Genomic DNA, 18,007 nt, shown 5'->3' on the forward strand with positions numbered 1-18,007 from the left:
TAGGTGTAAGAGCGGCTAGACATGCAAGGGTTGCACTACGAAAGCATGTAATATGAAGAACAATGCTAACCCTAACATGTCTAAGATAACTACGTTGCTCGCCATCAAAAAGGCTTCAGTACGAGCAACGCATGAACAACGTAGGCAAGCTTAGTGCCGCCTAGATCGCAAGATGCGATCTAGGCAGCATGACGCTTACCGGTAGAAACCCTCGAGACGAAGGAGTTGGCGATGCGCCGAGATTTGTTTGTGGTTGAACGTTGGTTGTTGTTTATTCCATAAACCCTAGGTACATATTTATAGTCCAGCGGACTTTCTAACGTGGGCGTGCACTAAACCGTGCACGAGTAAGATTTTAACTTTCAATCTAGATACAATCTATTATAATTAAAGATACACGGGCAAACAAGCCCAACTCCTCCATGCAAGGCCGCTTCGGAGATCTTCTACGTGTAATCTTCCAAGCCCATCCTGATCGCGGCCCACCTCTAACTCGGTTAAATTCTGGTGATAACAACATCTAAGATAACTACGTTGCTCGCCATCAAAAAGGCTTTAGCACGAGCAACGCATGAACAACGGGGATAGGCTTGTGCTGCCTAGATCGCAAGATGCGATCTAGGCAGCATGGTGCTTACCGGAGAAACCCTCGAGACGAAGGAGTTGGCGATGCGCCGAGATTTGTTTGTGTTGAACGTTGGTTGTTGTTTATTTCATAAACCCTAGATACATATTTATAGTCCAAGGGACTTTCTAATTCAGGCGTGCACCTAACCGTGCACGGGTAAAACTCCAACTCCTAAACGACACGTAATCTAATATATTACAGATACAAGGGCAAATTAGCCCAAACTTTGCATGTAAGGCCGATTCACGTATTTCTTCTATGTATATATTCTTCAAGTCCATCTTGATCACGGCCCACCTCTGACCCGGTCAAATTCTGGTGATAACAGAAATGCATGGAAATTCTTCCGGCTATATGTAATGGCGAAGAAAATGAAGTAAGAAAAATACTTTCCTAATGCATGGAAATCAGCTTTAATGTGGTGCACTCGCAGAAGGAACCGAAAGAACTAAGTATCGGAAGTTTTTATTTTTGATAAAGGAATTGCTAAGTTTAAGTTTCAGCTTGCTGAGATGTAGCTTATGTCTCAGTCACATGCTCCATCGTTGTATTTTGTTTTTGCTTCAAGATTCGTATTTGTTGATGTTTATACTTTGTTTAGACCCACATCGAAACACACTGACTGAGACACTCAGTCGACTAAAACTTAGACACGCCCTTTTGATAAAGGACCGAGATATTATTTAAATAGCATGTGCATTACACTAGTTCTCTGCATAACTAACATTAACATAACCAATCGAATGTCAAAAGTGTCAACAAGAAAATAAAAAATGTATAAGGCACATTGCAAGTAACAAAACAGAGCACCAATGGTGATGAGGACCAATCACGCTGTTATTCATGTGGGATAAAAGTATCCTTCCTGGGTCCTCTAATCTGGGTAGACATCTCCATAAACAAGTCGCAATGCTTCACATGTAGTAGAGACAACCATGAACAGATGGTATTTCTGCACACGTAGATTACTTGCATGAGAGATTTTTTTTATCATTACAACCATTATCATTTGTACATAGTCATAGCGATTAAATAAGGGCATCCCACTCTAATAAGTAGTTTAAACCTATGATTCACACTACTGAGTCAATTGCCAAATATATTTACAACACTATATGATGGGTATAAATTAGAACCTATCTAGATGATTGGCCATATAAATCTAGAAAATTTGCACCAAAAGAATAAGCATTTGATAGTCTCTTCATGGTGACAAAAAATACACCTTTTTACTTCCCTACCAATTGTGTTTCGTAAGGTTGTCTTTGTCAGAACTACACCTTGATGGAGATACCACGCAAAAACCTTAGTGTTGAGCGAAATCTTCATTTTCCAATTTCTGTTTGTTATTATCAAATGGCACGTCTGGTTGGATTAAAATTTTGCACATAAAATCCAGAATGAATTTACCACGCTCATGTAGATTCCATCATAACTCATCGAAACCCTGCGTGAAATGAACCAGAGCCAGATCGTTGCAAAAGAATACTCCATGATTCTAGCAGAGCACCCGACGAAAATGACCTCACAACTTATCCGTTGCGTTCCTAGCTCCTTACGGCCATATACCACACAGCTCCGCTTGCCACGTCAACTCCATCCACTGCAACTAATATGGCGTCAAGTACAAGAGATAGTATCTCCTCGGCTCCTAGATTGCATCCGTTGCGACAACATGTCGAGGTACCACGTCTACGACGTGAAGATAAGAAACGTAGATTGAACCTACCGGCCTGGAAAACGCATCTGATGTGCTCTACTAGATGATTTACATGGCTAAGGCGTGACAAAAAATCCCGACGGACACATTGGGTACCCATTCACGGGCTAGAGTTCAACTCGATAAGGCCTCTGCTGCACTGGTTGAGCCACACTAGCATATACCAGGTTCGAGTTCGGGAACTCAAGCTTGAGTAGGTTTGCAATGTGTTTGCCCGAGAGCAATTAAATGGTCCCGACCTGTCGAGAGCACTAGCCGCATTAAGCCATCATCCCTATGACTGCTAAACATCTAAAAACGCGCAAGACGCTGACTAGGTGCACTTTGGGTCAGTGGTTTGTCCTCGCATGATTGTTGACTACGACTACACAACATGACCTACGACTTTGATTATCTACTTGAGTCGACGACTCGACTAGATACTTGGGGACTCCTCACATGAGTATATCCCATCAGGTCCCCACAGTTAGTATACTTGGTTTGGCCCAGTTGGAGACCCACATGATGGTTTGGTGGGAACCACGAGGCCAAGAGAAGCTTGCAGCTATGAAGCATCAGAAGCCTTGGTTCTTGGCTTGTAGAACAAGGATAAGCCTAATATTACGAAACCCTGGGGTTCGCCTGTAACTTGTAACCAACTTGGTCATGGTACCTGAGACCTAGCCTCCCATATAAAGGCTAGGAGGAGCTGTCGGGGAGGCTGTCTTCAACTCACGCATAATCTACCCTAGGCAAGATTCATTCTACACCACCATAGTCATTATTATGACATTGTAATCTCCATCGATAATCAAGATCACACAAGCAGGAGTAGGGTATTACCCTCTTGGGGCCTGGACCTGGGTAAACCTCATCTTATTCATTGTTTGTTAGCAAACGAATCTACCGGCACACCTCTTCTCTAAACCCACCATCTTCGATGGACATTGTCGTGGATACTCCACGTCAGATACCCTGGGACTAATGAGATCTCTTTTGAATGTCAGATTTGGTGGTAAGTTTCAACAACCTTAGCAAGTGTATCTCTTTTATGGCGCACAATATTGTGCATAACCAGACATTATTCTTGGAGCATGGCATTACCTATCAATTTGTCCTCCCAGAACCTTATCTATGAGCCATACCTAATATATAAGGAACCATATGGGAAAAAATTCTTCGTCGCTATTAGGCAAGCCCAAAAATGTGCGTCACTTGTTTTCCACTAAACCCGAGACAATGGACGTGAGCCTACGTACTTTGTCTTTACAAGGTTATCTTCAGAAAGAATATTTAAAAAGCCATTTACCACTGTCAGCGGGATCCACTGTCAGCGGAAAGTAAGGGTGAACCATGCAATTCGGCTAATAGGGAAGGGGGTTATGTGCGAAATTGGCCGGCTACATAACCCACTCGTCCGGTGCGACCAGACTAGTTCTCCACCGCGCCCCGACACGCGTCGTTCCCCTCCTCTTCTAACCCTAAATCGGTGGCGCCGCTGCAACGAATCGGCAGGAGTTCCGTCGAAGCCCCGCCATGTCGACCGCAAGGTCGTCCGTCCGGTGTGCACTCCGTCGCGCTGCCCCTCCATTTCCTCTGATTGTGTGCCCCGAGTGTAGGAGGTTGGTGAAGAAAGGTACGTCAGGGACGGCGGAGCACCCCGACTGTATCTACTACAAGTGCAAGCAGCATGGTGTAAGCTCCTACTTTCATCGTTTCTTTGAACCATTTGCTTTGATATTGCAGTTTGCACATTGGCACTTGAAATGTGGTTTTTCATTTTTGCAGTTTGGTCGCAATTTCTGGAAATGGGAGATGGAGTACATTGAATTTTTGCTGGAGGAGAAGTACATAAGGGGTCCTAATGCTGTTGAAGCCCTTGGTTGGGCACATGATAGGAGGGAAGAGCTCGAGCTCATGAAGGAAGAGGAGAAGTTGACCACTGTGTCACCGAAGGAGCTGAAGAAGAACCTGCTGATAGAAGCAGTGAAGGAGCTTCTGCTTCTACTGAAGATTGTGCTGGCAATGTTGTTTCTGGTGTTTGCAATGGTGGTTATCCTTGTCCTGCAGAAGTGACATAATGTTGTGCTAAACAAATGCAATGGTAGTGCAGTGTAGTGGTAGGGTAGCAGTTTGGGTAGTGTAGGACTGTCTAGCAGTTTGGCTTTTAGAGCAGTGGAATGTACTGAAACAATATGTTGGTGGCTTTTGATGTTGTTGATGAGTGTTAACCAATGTGCCAATATGCACTGAACCTTGATCTTCTCTTGCTCTAGTTTCTTCCTGGCTTTTGTTGAATTGGAAGAAATGTGCACTATATGACTGTGTTTTGATGCAATGTGCCTGTATCTGACTGTATTTAGATGCAGTGTGCAATGTGCAATAACACAATCTTAGTCAGAACATAGCACTAGGCTGGAAAAATAGTAGTAGCTGCTATTTTTGACATGATTTATGTAATATTGACATCAATTTAGAGGAAAATAAATAACAGATGGTCCACTGGCAAATTCATAAGTACATGCTATTTCATCTCAAACCATGCCACATGATCCATAAGTACCAGATGGTCCACTACCAAATTCATAAGTACATGGTATTTCATCTCAAACCATGCCACATGATCCATAAGTACCAGATGGCCCACTACCAAATTCAGAAGTACATGGTATTTCATCTCAAACCATGCCACATGATCCATAAGTACCAGATGGTCCACTAGCAAATTCAGAAGTACCAGGACTAGTTCATAAGTGACTCCTCAAAAGAAAGGTTTGCTACAAGGATTACATAGTAGTCAGGATTACATAACAGAAACATGGGCACATTCATTTGTTGGGACACCTGAACTCATCAAACATGTTGACCTTCTTCTTTAGTGGTTGATGAACTGCAACAGATTGGTTTCTTCCATCTCTGCTCTGTGTGCTTCCATCTCTGCTCTGTGTGCATCCATCTTAGCTCTGTGAGATGCAATTTGAAGATCTCTCTGTGCCTTCCTCTTTGCTTCTTTCTTCGCTGCTGCAATTCTCTTATCTTCTGCTTTCCTGTGTGCATTGTCTTGCCTCTTTTTCTGAGCCACCTCTTTTCTTACTTCTGCAATAATTCTGTTGGTCTCTTCTCTGGCCTTCTTGTTAATCTCAGCTTCTTGCATCCTCTTCTCCCTTTTCTCTGCATCTTGCATTGCTTTTGCTTCTGCAATCTCAGCCTTGATCTTCTCTTGCTCTAGTTTCTTCCTGGCTTTCTCCTCTGCTTTGTTCATCTCGGCTTGGAATTTAGCTCCAGATAAAGCAATCATTGTTTCTTCATTAACTTTGTTCTTTTCTTGTTGCATGTGTAGCAACTTCTGAGCTAATTCACCTTGCTTGATAGTGCTAGAACTAGCATGATTCCCAGATGTTTGGGACATCTGGCTTTGTGCATTTGTGATGAAGGTTGATTCAGGAATTGGTCTTCTCTCTATCTGTCTCTCTACAGGCCTCTATACATGCACAATTTAATTGGTTAGCATTGGTTGATAGTACAAGGCATGACAGTAATTCAGGACCAATTCATACTGCATGTTTACCTCATGGGTTAAGGTGTTGACAAGAAGATCTTCTTGATTTTCAATAGTTCTATTGTTAAGAATTGGGTTTTGCTCCTCCAGAAAGATACATGTGAAAAGAAGGATGCATGTATAAAATAGTATGCCAAAATACAATTACAGTATAATAACCTGTGTCACAACTGGTTCATTCTGAGGTGGAGGCACATTCATAGTTTCAGTAGTTGGTGGTGGTAGTCTAGCTTTCAACCACTTGCATCCAGATCTGTTATGATCTGGGAGGCCACGGTAGGAGCAATGCATGATCACTCCATGCCTTGTCATTTTCTTGCCTCCTCCTCTTGCATCTACCACATGTGGTGCTTTTCTTCTGCTTCTAGTGGGCCTCCCAACTTGTTTTTTGAAGAGAGGTGACAGCACTACATGTCCATTCATTTTTTCCCACTCTGTCTTGACTCTACATGGGTATACAACATTTCCATATGCCTTGTCATGCATTTCAACTGAATAGCATTTGCCAACTGCTGTAATAGGGTCTATGTTGTCAGTCCTTAAGCATGCTATGACATGAGGGCAGGGGATTCCTGTTTGCTGTCACCTCATGCAACTGCATGTCTTGTGCAAGAGATCAACAACATAGTCCACAGGCTGAGAGGACACTAGTTCACCCACTTGAAAGAGGCCATCCCCTGCTCCATCTGCAAACACATTGTTTGAGAGCTCAATGTGCTTGCCAAGCTTCTTCCTTATTTTTAGGCAAATAGGACCAGGACAAGTACTTCTTTCATTGTTCTTTGTGTAATGCCTTGTCACAATTTGATCCTTGATTGTTGCAAGCATACCAAGCACAGGGAGTTCTCTTTCTTGAAGAATGTACCTGCAATCATTCATATTTGTAAGTCACCATAGGTCCTAGCACACATGAAAGTAAGTGAAGAACATCATAACAAGCACATGGAATGTATCTTACTTGTTGAAGACCTCACAGTTGTTGTGAAGTAAAATGTCACATTTTGGCAGGTCACTTTGGAAGGCTCTAAACCATGTTTTAGGATCCAAATTGTACAACCAGGCATGTGCATCTGAGCTAAGTGCTTTCATCTGAGTCATGTGCTTGTCAAAGAGAGTGATGGTATTGCTTCTAGCTATTTTCCGCAGTTGATTTTTCAGTACATCTCCCTTGAAGAGTTGCTGGAAATTTTGCCACATATGCCTGACACAGAACCTATGTTCCGAGTCAGGGAAAACAACTCTTACAGCATTGATCAGTCCCTGCATTTTGTACACATTTATTATCTTTTGAATTGGGCATGCATTGTAAGTGAAGAATTGGGCATGCATTGTAATGTGGACATGAATTGCCTTTTGTTTATCTGACATAATTGTCCAAGGTGCAGTGTTTACTATTCCTAAGTCACTCTTCAATGTTTCAAGAAAGAAAGTCCATGCTGATGTATCTTCCACTTCTACTACAGCCATGGCAATATGGAAGATGCAATCATTGGGATCCATCCCCACAACACACAACAATTGGCATTTATATCTAGTCTTTATGTGGCATCCATCTATGAAAATTACTGGCCTGCAACCTTGTAGGAATCCCCTTTTGCATGCTTCAAGGGACATGTAGCATTGCTTGAATCTTCCACCATCATCTAGTGAAAGAAAGAAAGAACTGCCTGGATTACTCCTCCTTATCTCATTTGCATAATCCCATAGCATTCTGTACTGTTGTTCCTCATCTCCATAAATAACAGTCATGGCAATCCTCTTAGCCCTCTGTAATTTGCTTGTGGATGGTGTCATGTTCCAGTCCTTCTGAACAACCCTTCTGAAATTTTTTATACTCATGCCTTGATCTGCTCTAAAGCTCTCCACATACTTGTCAGCAATGAACTTACCCGTGAAATCACAAATTTTCCACTTTCGTCCACAGGTGTGCTCAGTTGTGTATCTCTTGATCTAGAATGCTAATGTCTTGGAGTCAGATGATGCCCAAAGATACCAGCTGCACTTTGGTTCACACACCGCCCTGACCCTCCTCTTGTCATTTACTGGGAGTTTGATGGGTTTTCTGTGTTTGCAACTATATGATCTGATAGCTCTCCTCAGCAACTCCACATTAGCAAATACTTGGCTAGTTGAAAACTTTGGATCATGAAGATCATCCTCTCTGAAAGTCTTGAATTTTAATTGAACTGATTCATCATCATCAGAGTTAGGTCCCCATAGGTCCTCACCCTCTGATTCCTCCTCTTCTTTTTCACATTTCACTTTTCCTTTTCCACATGCTCTCTTCCTACTACTTTTGGTAGCTGATATCTTCTTGTTGTCACTGTCATAGTCATCACTATCCTCATCAACATTGTCAACATACAGATCATCATCACCATCACTAACATGATTATCTGAGTCCACACAATCAAACTCTTAATCTGATCCATCCTCACTTTCAGACATTGCAGCACCATGTTCTGGTTCTGGCTCATTGGAAGTGTGCCTCTTCCTTTTGCTATGCCTTCTTGAGCCAAAGTCAAAGTCACCTTCCAATGGATCATCTACTTCAATAGAGGGAGAGACAACTTGAATTGGATCTAGACCATCTTCTTCAACAGAGGGAGACACAACTTGAATTGGAACTGGAACATGCTCTGGATCATCAACAGAAAATCCGCTGCTACTTGCCTTACCAGGGCTTATGACAGTGGGCAAAGATGCAACAGGAAATTGTACTACATCATCCCAATTCTTGAATGCCAAGCTCGGATCATGGTCCAAATACAAACTGATATAATGGTGACCAATGTCAACAAAGGTGGTCATGAATTGAGTGTCATGGTCAGATCTTATTTCCCTTAGTCCATTGTTCTTCATAGAAAGTATGGGTATGCAGTAATATATCTTCATTCTTCCCATCATTTCATATCCAATCTCTTCCACTATCCTCTCAAGCATCAGTCGAGACCAAGTGAGATAGTCAACTTGATCATACCAAATGACATGCCCATCAACATAAGACCTGTTGTTTCCAGTGCCCACAAAAAAACCCATGGTTGATTTCCAGACTGAAAAAAAGCACTTTGTTTCCCTGCCATTAACAAATATCAACCATAACATTCAGTTAACAGTACAAAAACTGCTAATTTTCCTACTGCGGCCATTATCAACAAATACGAACCCTATGTCCAATGCCAAACCCAACATGTGACATATGAAAATTTTAAATTCAAAATTTTCTTTGTTTTCGTAAAACCCTACTCCAAACCACACCCAAACCCCTGCTCAAAAACATCTCCGGAACCAGGCCTCACACTCTAGATATGTGCGCATCTTCGTCAACAACGCAAAATCGGAAGGAAATCCTACATTTTCAGAGGAATAGGTCGAGGTTTAAGGCTTACCGTACTCGGGAGCCGCTGCGCCGTCCAGGCGCCGTCGAGGGAAATCCATGGAGCCTGCCAGATCCTTCCCACTCGACGACCTCGACCCTTCTCCACCGTTGTCCACCGCCGGCGGAGCGGCAGCGTGGCGACGAAGGATCGTGCCCTCTACCCGCGGTGTTTCCTCTACCCGCCCTCCTCCTCGGAATAATCGCGAGACTGAAGCAGAGGAATGAGGGGGAAGATATTAAATGAGGGAAGGAGGGACAAGGGGTTTTCTGCAATTTTCAGTAGCTTCCGACATGTCCTGACGCCCTACGCCGCTGATAGTGGGTCCCGCAGGTGCCACGTCGCCTCATACAGGGCTACGCATCAAGTAGTGATCATCAGTGACTTTCCTACCTGTATTTAATGACCGCAAATTCGTATTCTCTGAGTACAGTAAGGGAATCTCGAGCGGCGCGACGCAAACGGTCACTCAGGGACCGTTTTCGTCCGTTGTGACCGGAAATGCGTCTGACACCACCTCCAGCGGGGCGACGCAAAGTGACCAGGCCGTCCGCGGAGACGCAAACCTGGCCCAAATATGCGCCTGGGATGCGTCTCTGGCGGACGCTCGGCTGACGCGGAAAGTGTCCGCTCGCGTTTGGCGGACGTTTCGTCGGGCCCGCCTGGCAGCGACCATGCGTCGATGCGTCTTCTCCGCCAGTACTGGCACCGAGGCGTCGCTTCGGCAGTCTGCGGCCGTGTAAATGGCGATGCCTCGCGTGGCGCGCGGCCGTCACCTACCTCTGCGCACGTAGTAATGGCGATGCCACGTGTGGCGCGGCTGTCGGCCTGCCTCCGACCTATATATACAGGGGCGCGAGCATCTCATCTCCTCCCCATTAAACCCTAGCCACCGCTGCCGTAGCGCCGCTTCCTCTCAGCCTCCAGCAAATCCACCATGAGCAGCGCCGGACGCGGCTAGGCTGCCGCGCCTCCACCTCCACCTTCACCTCCCACTCCACCTCTTCTGGCCTCGAGCTCCTCCGAGGAGTTCGACTCCGAAGACAGCACCGACCTCCTCCACCCGGTCAGGGACGCCGCGGCCCTGGCTGAAGCGGAGAAGGAAGCGCAGGAGGAGCTGGCGGGCCACGCGGCGTTGGACGCTAAGCTGGAACAGCGCAGGCTGGCGGCCGCCACTGCATCAGAGGACTCCGACTCGGAGATATCTTGGTCCTCCGATGACCCTGATGTGCCTACACCGGAGGAGATGGCGGCGGAGCAGAGGGCCATCGTCGAGTCTTTCGAGACGCTCAAGGACGACGCCGCCAACGCGAGGCTGAGCAGGCACTAAGCCAGGACGCGGCGGCGCACCGAGCCATAGCGGCCGCGCGAGAGGCGGTGGAGAAGCAGGCGACGGAGCAACGGAACGACGGTGCCGGCCCGTCAGGAAGCAAGTAGTCTAAGCCTATAGATCTACTTTGTATAGTTTTTATGCATTTTTATGTACTACTTTGAAAGTTTTTTACTATGTTGCAATTCAAAAAATGGGTCGCCCCGATGGGAGCATACCCAGACGCAAACGGACGCGCGGACAAAATATGTCCGCGGGGCGATGCAAACGGATGCTCGCGACCACTTTTGGGCGTCCGAAATGCGTCACGCCGCTAGAGATGCCCTAACAAACTTAAATTCGGCTATGTCCGATGGATTTAACTCTTTTCTCGCCTGTGTTTCTAAGTTGAGACCTCCCTATTGCATATCAAACTCGCAGGTTTTCTGAATTGCCATAATTACAACGCTTAAATACAATAATACACGCAGCCGTGCCAACAACAGATCTACAGCTACTAGCTGAGCTCGTACTGGAGCGTGACCAGCATCTCGCGTTGCATGTGGATCACCTCCTTGCTGGTGGCGAACCCGCAGTACCAGGCGACGTCCGCCGCGTTCATCTTCCTCCGCCCCTCGAACCTGGCAGCGGTGAAGACGGCGGCGGCGCCCAGCAAGCGGAGCTCGTAGTCGTCGCCCGTGGTCGCGGACGGAGAACGCGCCGACAGCACGCGGTCGACGTAGGAGACGGCGCGGTGAAGCGTGTCCGGGGCGAGACGGTGGTGCCGGGCGAGGTCGTCCATCCAGGCGACGAGGCTGTCGCGCGTAAAGAAGCCTTCTTGAATCGGATCTGCTTGCGCCGCCTTCAGGCGGCCAGGCGAGGTCTGCTGCCGCTCGACGTTCCACTCCATCTCCCGGAGGTCGCAGTCAGCGTCGTAGCCGGACAGCCGCGGGCGCTTGGCAGAGTTCTTTGCGGCGGCGGCGGCGGGCGAGAGGGAGAGAGGAGCAGCGCGCTTCCCGTGTCGCTGCAGGGACGGCTCGAGGGCGGGCTGGATGGCGGCGGCGAACAGCGCGCACGGCGCCGGCAGGCGACGAGGCTGTGCGCGGAGGTAGGCGTCGTCAAACTCCATAGTCTGGTCGGCGACGAGGGCGGCGGGAAGCGGAGGCCGGGAAAGAAGATCGGATCAGAGAGAGAGATGGGTGGGAAATCCTGGATCGGAGGAGAGAGAGAGAGAGAGAAGGAATCAAGGGCAGATGGGCGTAGCGACGGGGAATACGCCTTGAGTTTATTACCGCGTCCGTCTCGAAATCAGGCCTTGCAGTTGCAGGAACTAGGGCGACTCCAAGTCGAACTCGGATTGGAATTTGGAAGTTGGAAACGAACCAAGTCTACTCGGCCCCGGTCACGGTCTCGATTTGGCAGGCTACAAGAGGCAGGTTTTCTTCGTAATGCTAGATCTATCCTCCTAACAGTACCGACGTTACAGCAGTAGCAGTTCAATGTGATCGATCCTGAGGACGAAATCCTAACATTACAGACGTTACAGTAGTTCAAACTTGTTGATGCAGATGTTGGCGCACCATCAGCTCACGCTTTTGCCCTGCAGGCTGAAAACCTGTAACCGTGCACATTTTAAGCATAAGCCAGTTGGTGCAAATTAAGCATTATGTCCACCGCTTCGGTAACCTTATAACATGGTGAGGGTAGATCATCACTCCTATTCAGTGGTAGGCGATACTAAACCATAAACTAGAGATTGTTCCAACTGACAGTTACAGCTTGCAAGCAATGAACAGGGGAGAGGGGCATTATTTATTCAGCATGTCAGTGCAATACAATGGCAAACATCAACTAGCATCTACGGAAAATAATTTATTCCAAAAGTCACTGGTTCGACACATTACAACCAAGGAGAAAGTCATCCCTAACAGGAATGAACGAAAAGCTGCCTACACCTTCTGCTTAGCTCACACATTACACTGGAAGAGAGTAGCCGCGGAGGTACTTGGAATCAACCCCAGATTCACGGGTCAGCGCCACACGACCTGTTCTGGCAACCTATTAAGCCAGGAACACAAAATATGATCATTCATTGATCCAAAGAGAATAGGAAAATGCTAATGATGGAAAGGGACTCGGTGGTTAAAGGACTCTAACAGATAAAGAATCAACTTCAAGTTAACGTGCACTGACTCTTCAGCACAGACTACAGACAAGTCTCAACATCTAGAAATGTTTTTCACTGCTTGTTTTGAACAAATAATTGGCAGCCGAGTGTATTGAGAAACCATATCAAGCAATTGATTAGTGAATTACGTGGACTGGAATTATATGCAAGTTAGATTCTGTCTCAGCCACATAAGCAGTAGGAAAGCAAGAGAACAGAAAATTAAACGAAAAGATCATCTAGAACTACTAGCTACAACTCACAAGAAACCGATAGAGAAGAGGGAAAATGATTAGCATACCTCGCATATGCCGTAAGGCTCCAACAGTCTTTGTAATGCAACCATCTTGTCAAGATCCCCAGTAAGCTACATAGCATCAGTAAGTACCATTACTTAAGAGTTCTCACTAAATGAATAGCCTTAATACAGCACATACATAGTTTGGTCATGTCAAACATTCCATCTTTTTATGTAAGCAATTCATCCTGTTACTACCAGACCAACTGTTCACCACAAAACAGTAAAATCATAGCATAATTCACTGGGAACATACGAATTCTAAAGATTATCATACAAAAAATAATAGCAGGGCCTCTATGTTTTGTTTGTACATAGATGGTACTCTTGATCTTAAGTCTGTACCCAAGCTGCTTTAACACTCACCGTAGCACACTTAGTTGGTAAAGCTAATGTGTAAAATCAACAATAACAAACAACACCTAATAAAGCCAGAAGCTCACCATTAACGTAACTGTGTGATCAGAAAGATCCAGACATTCTGCCCGGAAGATTTGACCGATATCTAGTATCTCCCTCCGAGCAGCGGTGTTCCCAGATACCTTGATAAGCATCAGTTCTCTTTCGGCAAAAGGTAAGTGAGTCAAGTCCTCAACCTGGGACAGTCACATGTTTTGCATTACACAACATATTTTATATTGTAAATGATTGCCCTAAGAAATTGCATGTCATTTACCTTAAGTACATCAATAAGCTTGTAAAGCTGCTGAACTAACTTCTCGATGGATTCATCAGTTCCGGGAACAACTGTTGTAATACGCGAAATGCCTTCCTTTTCAGCTCGGCCAACAGCAAGACTCTGGGAAATGGTATGGTTTCATTGAAAAATAGCCTGGCACAACATAACAACAATCAATAAAGTTTTGAAAAAAACCTGTATACTGTAGCCCCTGCGAGCAAAGACGCCTGTTATAATGTTGAGGACACCAGGACAATCATTCACAAGGATGGAAAGAGTATGTGAGCAAAGTCCGCTTGACTGTACCAAAGAAAGGCATCATTAGCTTAGAAGCTGGCACTATTACGATAGAGGCATCTGTTTACACTGACTGGTTGCAAAAAGACACAAAATGAGTAACACACTGCAGCCACAACAGTTTTAGATACAGTTTATAGGTCATTTAGTTTAGCTAAACAAATGATGTTTCTTTTGCAGAAATGGAAATCTTTTAGCTTACATCTTCATCGTCAAGAACACCCCAATGGGCATCAAGTACTTGGTTCATGGACATGCTTTCATAAGGTTCCACAGGATACACATCACCCTGAACACAAAATTCAAAAGTCAATACAACCACATATTATAAGAATCAGCAGCAACAGATATACTGTAATACAGTATCTCATATGTGCAATGGAAGTCTGGGAACGTTTTACTCAGAGGTATGTTGCTTTAGTTGTGCTTTTAAAAATGTCAGTACAGTCCAGGCCAGAATGTTCACTTATTACTAGTAATGTAGCTATAACCAATATAAGAACTGCCAAAAAAAAAATTGAATGCAGAGGTGTTATGGTAAAGTGATACAGTGATACAGGACTTTGGATATTGTCATCTACGTGGTGATATTGAAACCACAGAGTATATGTTGTATATATATGCCCTTTAGCTAACTTCGTTAGGGTGGTCTTGAAGGGATCTTTCAAAGTTAGCACCTATCTTTCTATGGGTTTGCTCATGTAACTCGCAGGCTTTTCTTAACTCGAAATGATAAGACTTTCAAGAGCAAAGTGTTCTGAATCCTGTGTTGCTCATTTACCAAATTATATTTTCTATGCAGCAATGTTGGGGTCGCTGAAGACTACATACCAGGATTTCATGTTAAAGATGCAGATCAGACTTCAACTTCAAGCTACGAAGCTGAAATATTTATGTTGGCCTCCTTTGAGGGGCGTTTGTGTCTGATGTAGTGGAAACGATAGGAATGTTCGACTTAATCTGGTTATTTGTTTTATATCCCTGCCTGCGTGGGGATGAGTATCTCTGTGTGGTTTTTAGTTTTGTCAGCACGCAGGTATCTCCCCAGTTTCGCTGTATGAGCAATTTTTTTTTTTTTGCTTTCCTAAGGCCAGGTATACAAATTACCTTCATCTATAAATTCACTTACAGTGCTGTTTACTGGTGACAGAGAAGTTCAGTTGCATTTGTTTGCACTATAGCTATTAAAGATACGCAGTTCGTGAGATCTTCTCTGTTATTGCACATCAAATTATTGATTGTGTCATTCATGTAAAAGGGGCATCTTTTCAGCGTGGTGTAGATTACCATGTATTTAAAACTACAAATACTCTATCCGGTCCAAAATACTTGCCCAAAAATGCATGTATCTAGACGTGTTTTAGTGTGTAGATTCTCTCATTTTTGGACAAGTATTTTGGATCGGAGGGAGTAACAGCGTTTTAAAAGGTACTAGGCAGACTGTGGCACCTATAGCCTAAGCGTTGCCTCACTTTTAGAACAGTTGAAGCAGAACAAGAAGGAATATGCAATAAATATGTAGTTGGTCTTATATTCATGGAAACATACCCCAGCACTGGATGGCTGATCAAAACTGCCATTAACCGTCTTTTTCGGAGAAGTAAGAAGAGGGTTTCTGGGTGATGCTTCTATGAGGTCTGGGTAAGAAGCAGTAGAAAATCCCCAGAAACGGGCAGCTGTTCCAATTTTTTCACGAATCAAAGCAATCTAAGAACATTGAGATAGAAGAATTAGACAATGAAGAAATGTGCCCATGCATGTACGTAGCAAATGGTCCAGAAAAATACTTTTCCCGTTCTACAAATTTCTTCGATCCCAAATTTGCTTAGGCTCCTTTGTGCCGCAACAATCTTTCCAGGATCTCCAGTGACCTGCAGCATTAGCCAGATCAGCATCAAGAAATTTAATCCAGCATAGACACGGAACACCCTAGTCCTTATAATACTGTTTGAAGTCAAGTTTTTACCTCTAGGGTTAGAGAATTCTCGGAAATATCAACAACTTTCGCTCTGAACACATTAGCTACAAGCATGACCTGTCAACCATGAGGCAAGAGTCCTGTTACAACCCTTAAAAATAGAAAGTACCAATACACTAATTCAATGACTAAACAATGTTTTGATATCGTGGAAATACAGATCAACAGCATATCTTACGGCAGCACGTTGATCTGGTTTGGCATTGAGTTTTATAAGCATGAGCTCTCTTTCAACCTGAGGTTCCTTAGATAGATCTTCAACCTGCAATTTTATTGGATTGAAATAGAATAAATATCAAAGAAAATTTATACTAGTACTCTTATTACAATCACATAAGAACATACAATACGAAAAGAAATCTGCAAAGCCAACGACATATCACCTTTCAGGATAAAATGGATAAAGATCACATCACACAATTAAAATTCATCTCCATGGCAGGTCTAGAGATAAACAGGCCAGGCATGATAATGAAAATCAGCTTAGGTTCGTCACAGTAGCTGTGTTATTTGGATATCCAGTATGCACTCAATGGCAGAAAAATAATTGTTCAGTAAAACATTTCTAACAAGGGTAATACGGTAATAGCCTAATAAATCGAAAGAAAAGGTTCATTGCACCTACTATGCAGTGGGGCCAGGTTGTAGGATGAACAGGGTAGTAGCTAAAAGTTGTAGTTTTGTGGTACTAATGCAAGCAAAAGTACAGTTCCATCAAATTAGTCTTAACAAGTGCAGATACTTGATAGATTATGACAACAAACCATGCAGAACATTCCCTAAAACGAGTTCCCTTCTAAGAAAGGACTATCCAAGCTGCGGTTAACACAGAAAAGGGGAATATGTTCCAAAAAAGACAGCTAAGGTGTTAGTGACCAAATTAGGTACTGCCATGATTTTGCACTTTGTTCTGGTAGCTACTAAATACGGCCCATGAACATTCACAAGTATATGCAAATGTGATGATATAATAACGGAACAAACGGTAACTCAACTCTCAAGTGGCACGGACAGATAGATAGTGATCGACAGAGCAAATAACAGCCTAAATCTGAAGAAAAAATTGTAAGGCTGTGAAGTTTTCCGAAGGGCTGTTCCTGTTTTCGAACCAAGCACCGTGAAACCCATGAGGTCGTGGAAAATGTGGAGGCGGCGGACAGACTCACGTTCAAGACATTTACGAGCTTGTTGAGCTGCTCGATGACCTGCTTGAGCACCCTGTCCGTCCCGGAGACGACGATGGTGAATAGCGCCTTGTCCTTGTTGAGCCCCACGGCGAGCGACTCGATGTTGTAGCCCCTCCTGGCGAACACCCCGGCGATCCGGTTGATCATGCCGCTCTCGTCCCCGACGAAGACCGAGATCGTGTGGCGCCGCACCCTGCACAGTCCCCCCAAACCGACCGACCGATTCCCCGTTAGAAATCAGCTCAGGGGAGAGAGCAGCGGCAGGCCAACGCATTGCGGCGGCGCGGAGAGGGTGCTTACGGGTCCCGCTTGGCGCCCGCGGTGGCCCCCGCGCTCACCGCCGAGACCGCGGCGGACGCCTCGCCGCCGGCGCTGGCGGCCGCGGCGAGGGCGAGGGCGCGGCGGCGCGGGGGCTGGGCCCAGGGCCGGAGCGAGGCGCGTCCGGGGCGGCGGTCCGCCGCCGCCGGCGGCGACGGGCGGAGGTGGTGGGAGGTGGCGACGGGCATGGATGGGGCGAGGGAAGGAGTTGTTTGGTGGATATCGGGGAGTGCTGCTGGACGGAAGTGTGTTGGTTTAACCGTAGGGTTTATGACGGCCCGAAATTACGAGCGTGCCCCCTGCCTGCCAGTGTGATCTGCGTGACGTGTCACGGATGCGCAGGACCAGGGAACCACCCACGCAAATTTGTGTTCCCAGATGCTAAATAGTGCTCGGATGCCGGCTGTCAATTTCAGCACTCGATTTCTAGCCGTCCGATGTGCTTGATCCACCTACACGTTGCGGTTCCTTTCCGACAAAATCTCTCCCGGCACGTGCTCGCGTGATGTCG

General features: G+C 45.4%; 1 protein-coding gene across 1 annotated transcript; it reads right to left on the bottom strand.

Moving 5' to 3' along the window:
- Positions 1-12,361: 12,361 nt before the first annotated feature.
- Positions 12,362-17,699, bottom strand: LOC124692632 (acetolactate synthase small subunit 2, chloroplastic-like). Its single transcript, XM_047226038.1, has 12 exons — positions 17,479-17,699; positions 17,158-17,371; positions 16,170-16,253; positions 15,980-16,048; positions 15,801-15,884; positions 15,562-15,720; positions 14,216-14,302; positions 13,912-14,016; positions 13,714-13,836; positions 13,481-13,633; positions 13,041-13,106; positions 12,362-12,630 (listed from the first exon to the last, which is right to left on the bottom strand). The coding sequence occupies exons 1-12, from the start codon at positions 17,682-17,684 to the stop codon at positions 12,547-12,549; spliced, it is 1,434 nt and encodes a 477-aa protein (XP_047081994.1). The 5' UTR covers positions 17,685-17,699; the 3' UTR covers positions 12,362-12,546.
- Between the last annotated feature and the right edge of the window lie 308 nt (positions 17,700-18,007).

Source organism: Lolium rigidum, chromosome 2 (assembly GCF_022539505.1).
Source record: "Lolium rigidum isolate FL_2022 chromosome 2, APGP_CSIRO_Lrig_0.1, whole genome shotgun sequence".
Taxonomy (NCBI): Eukaryota; Viridiplantae; Streptophyta; class Magnoliopsida; order Poales; family Poaceae; genus Lolium; species Lolium rigidum.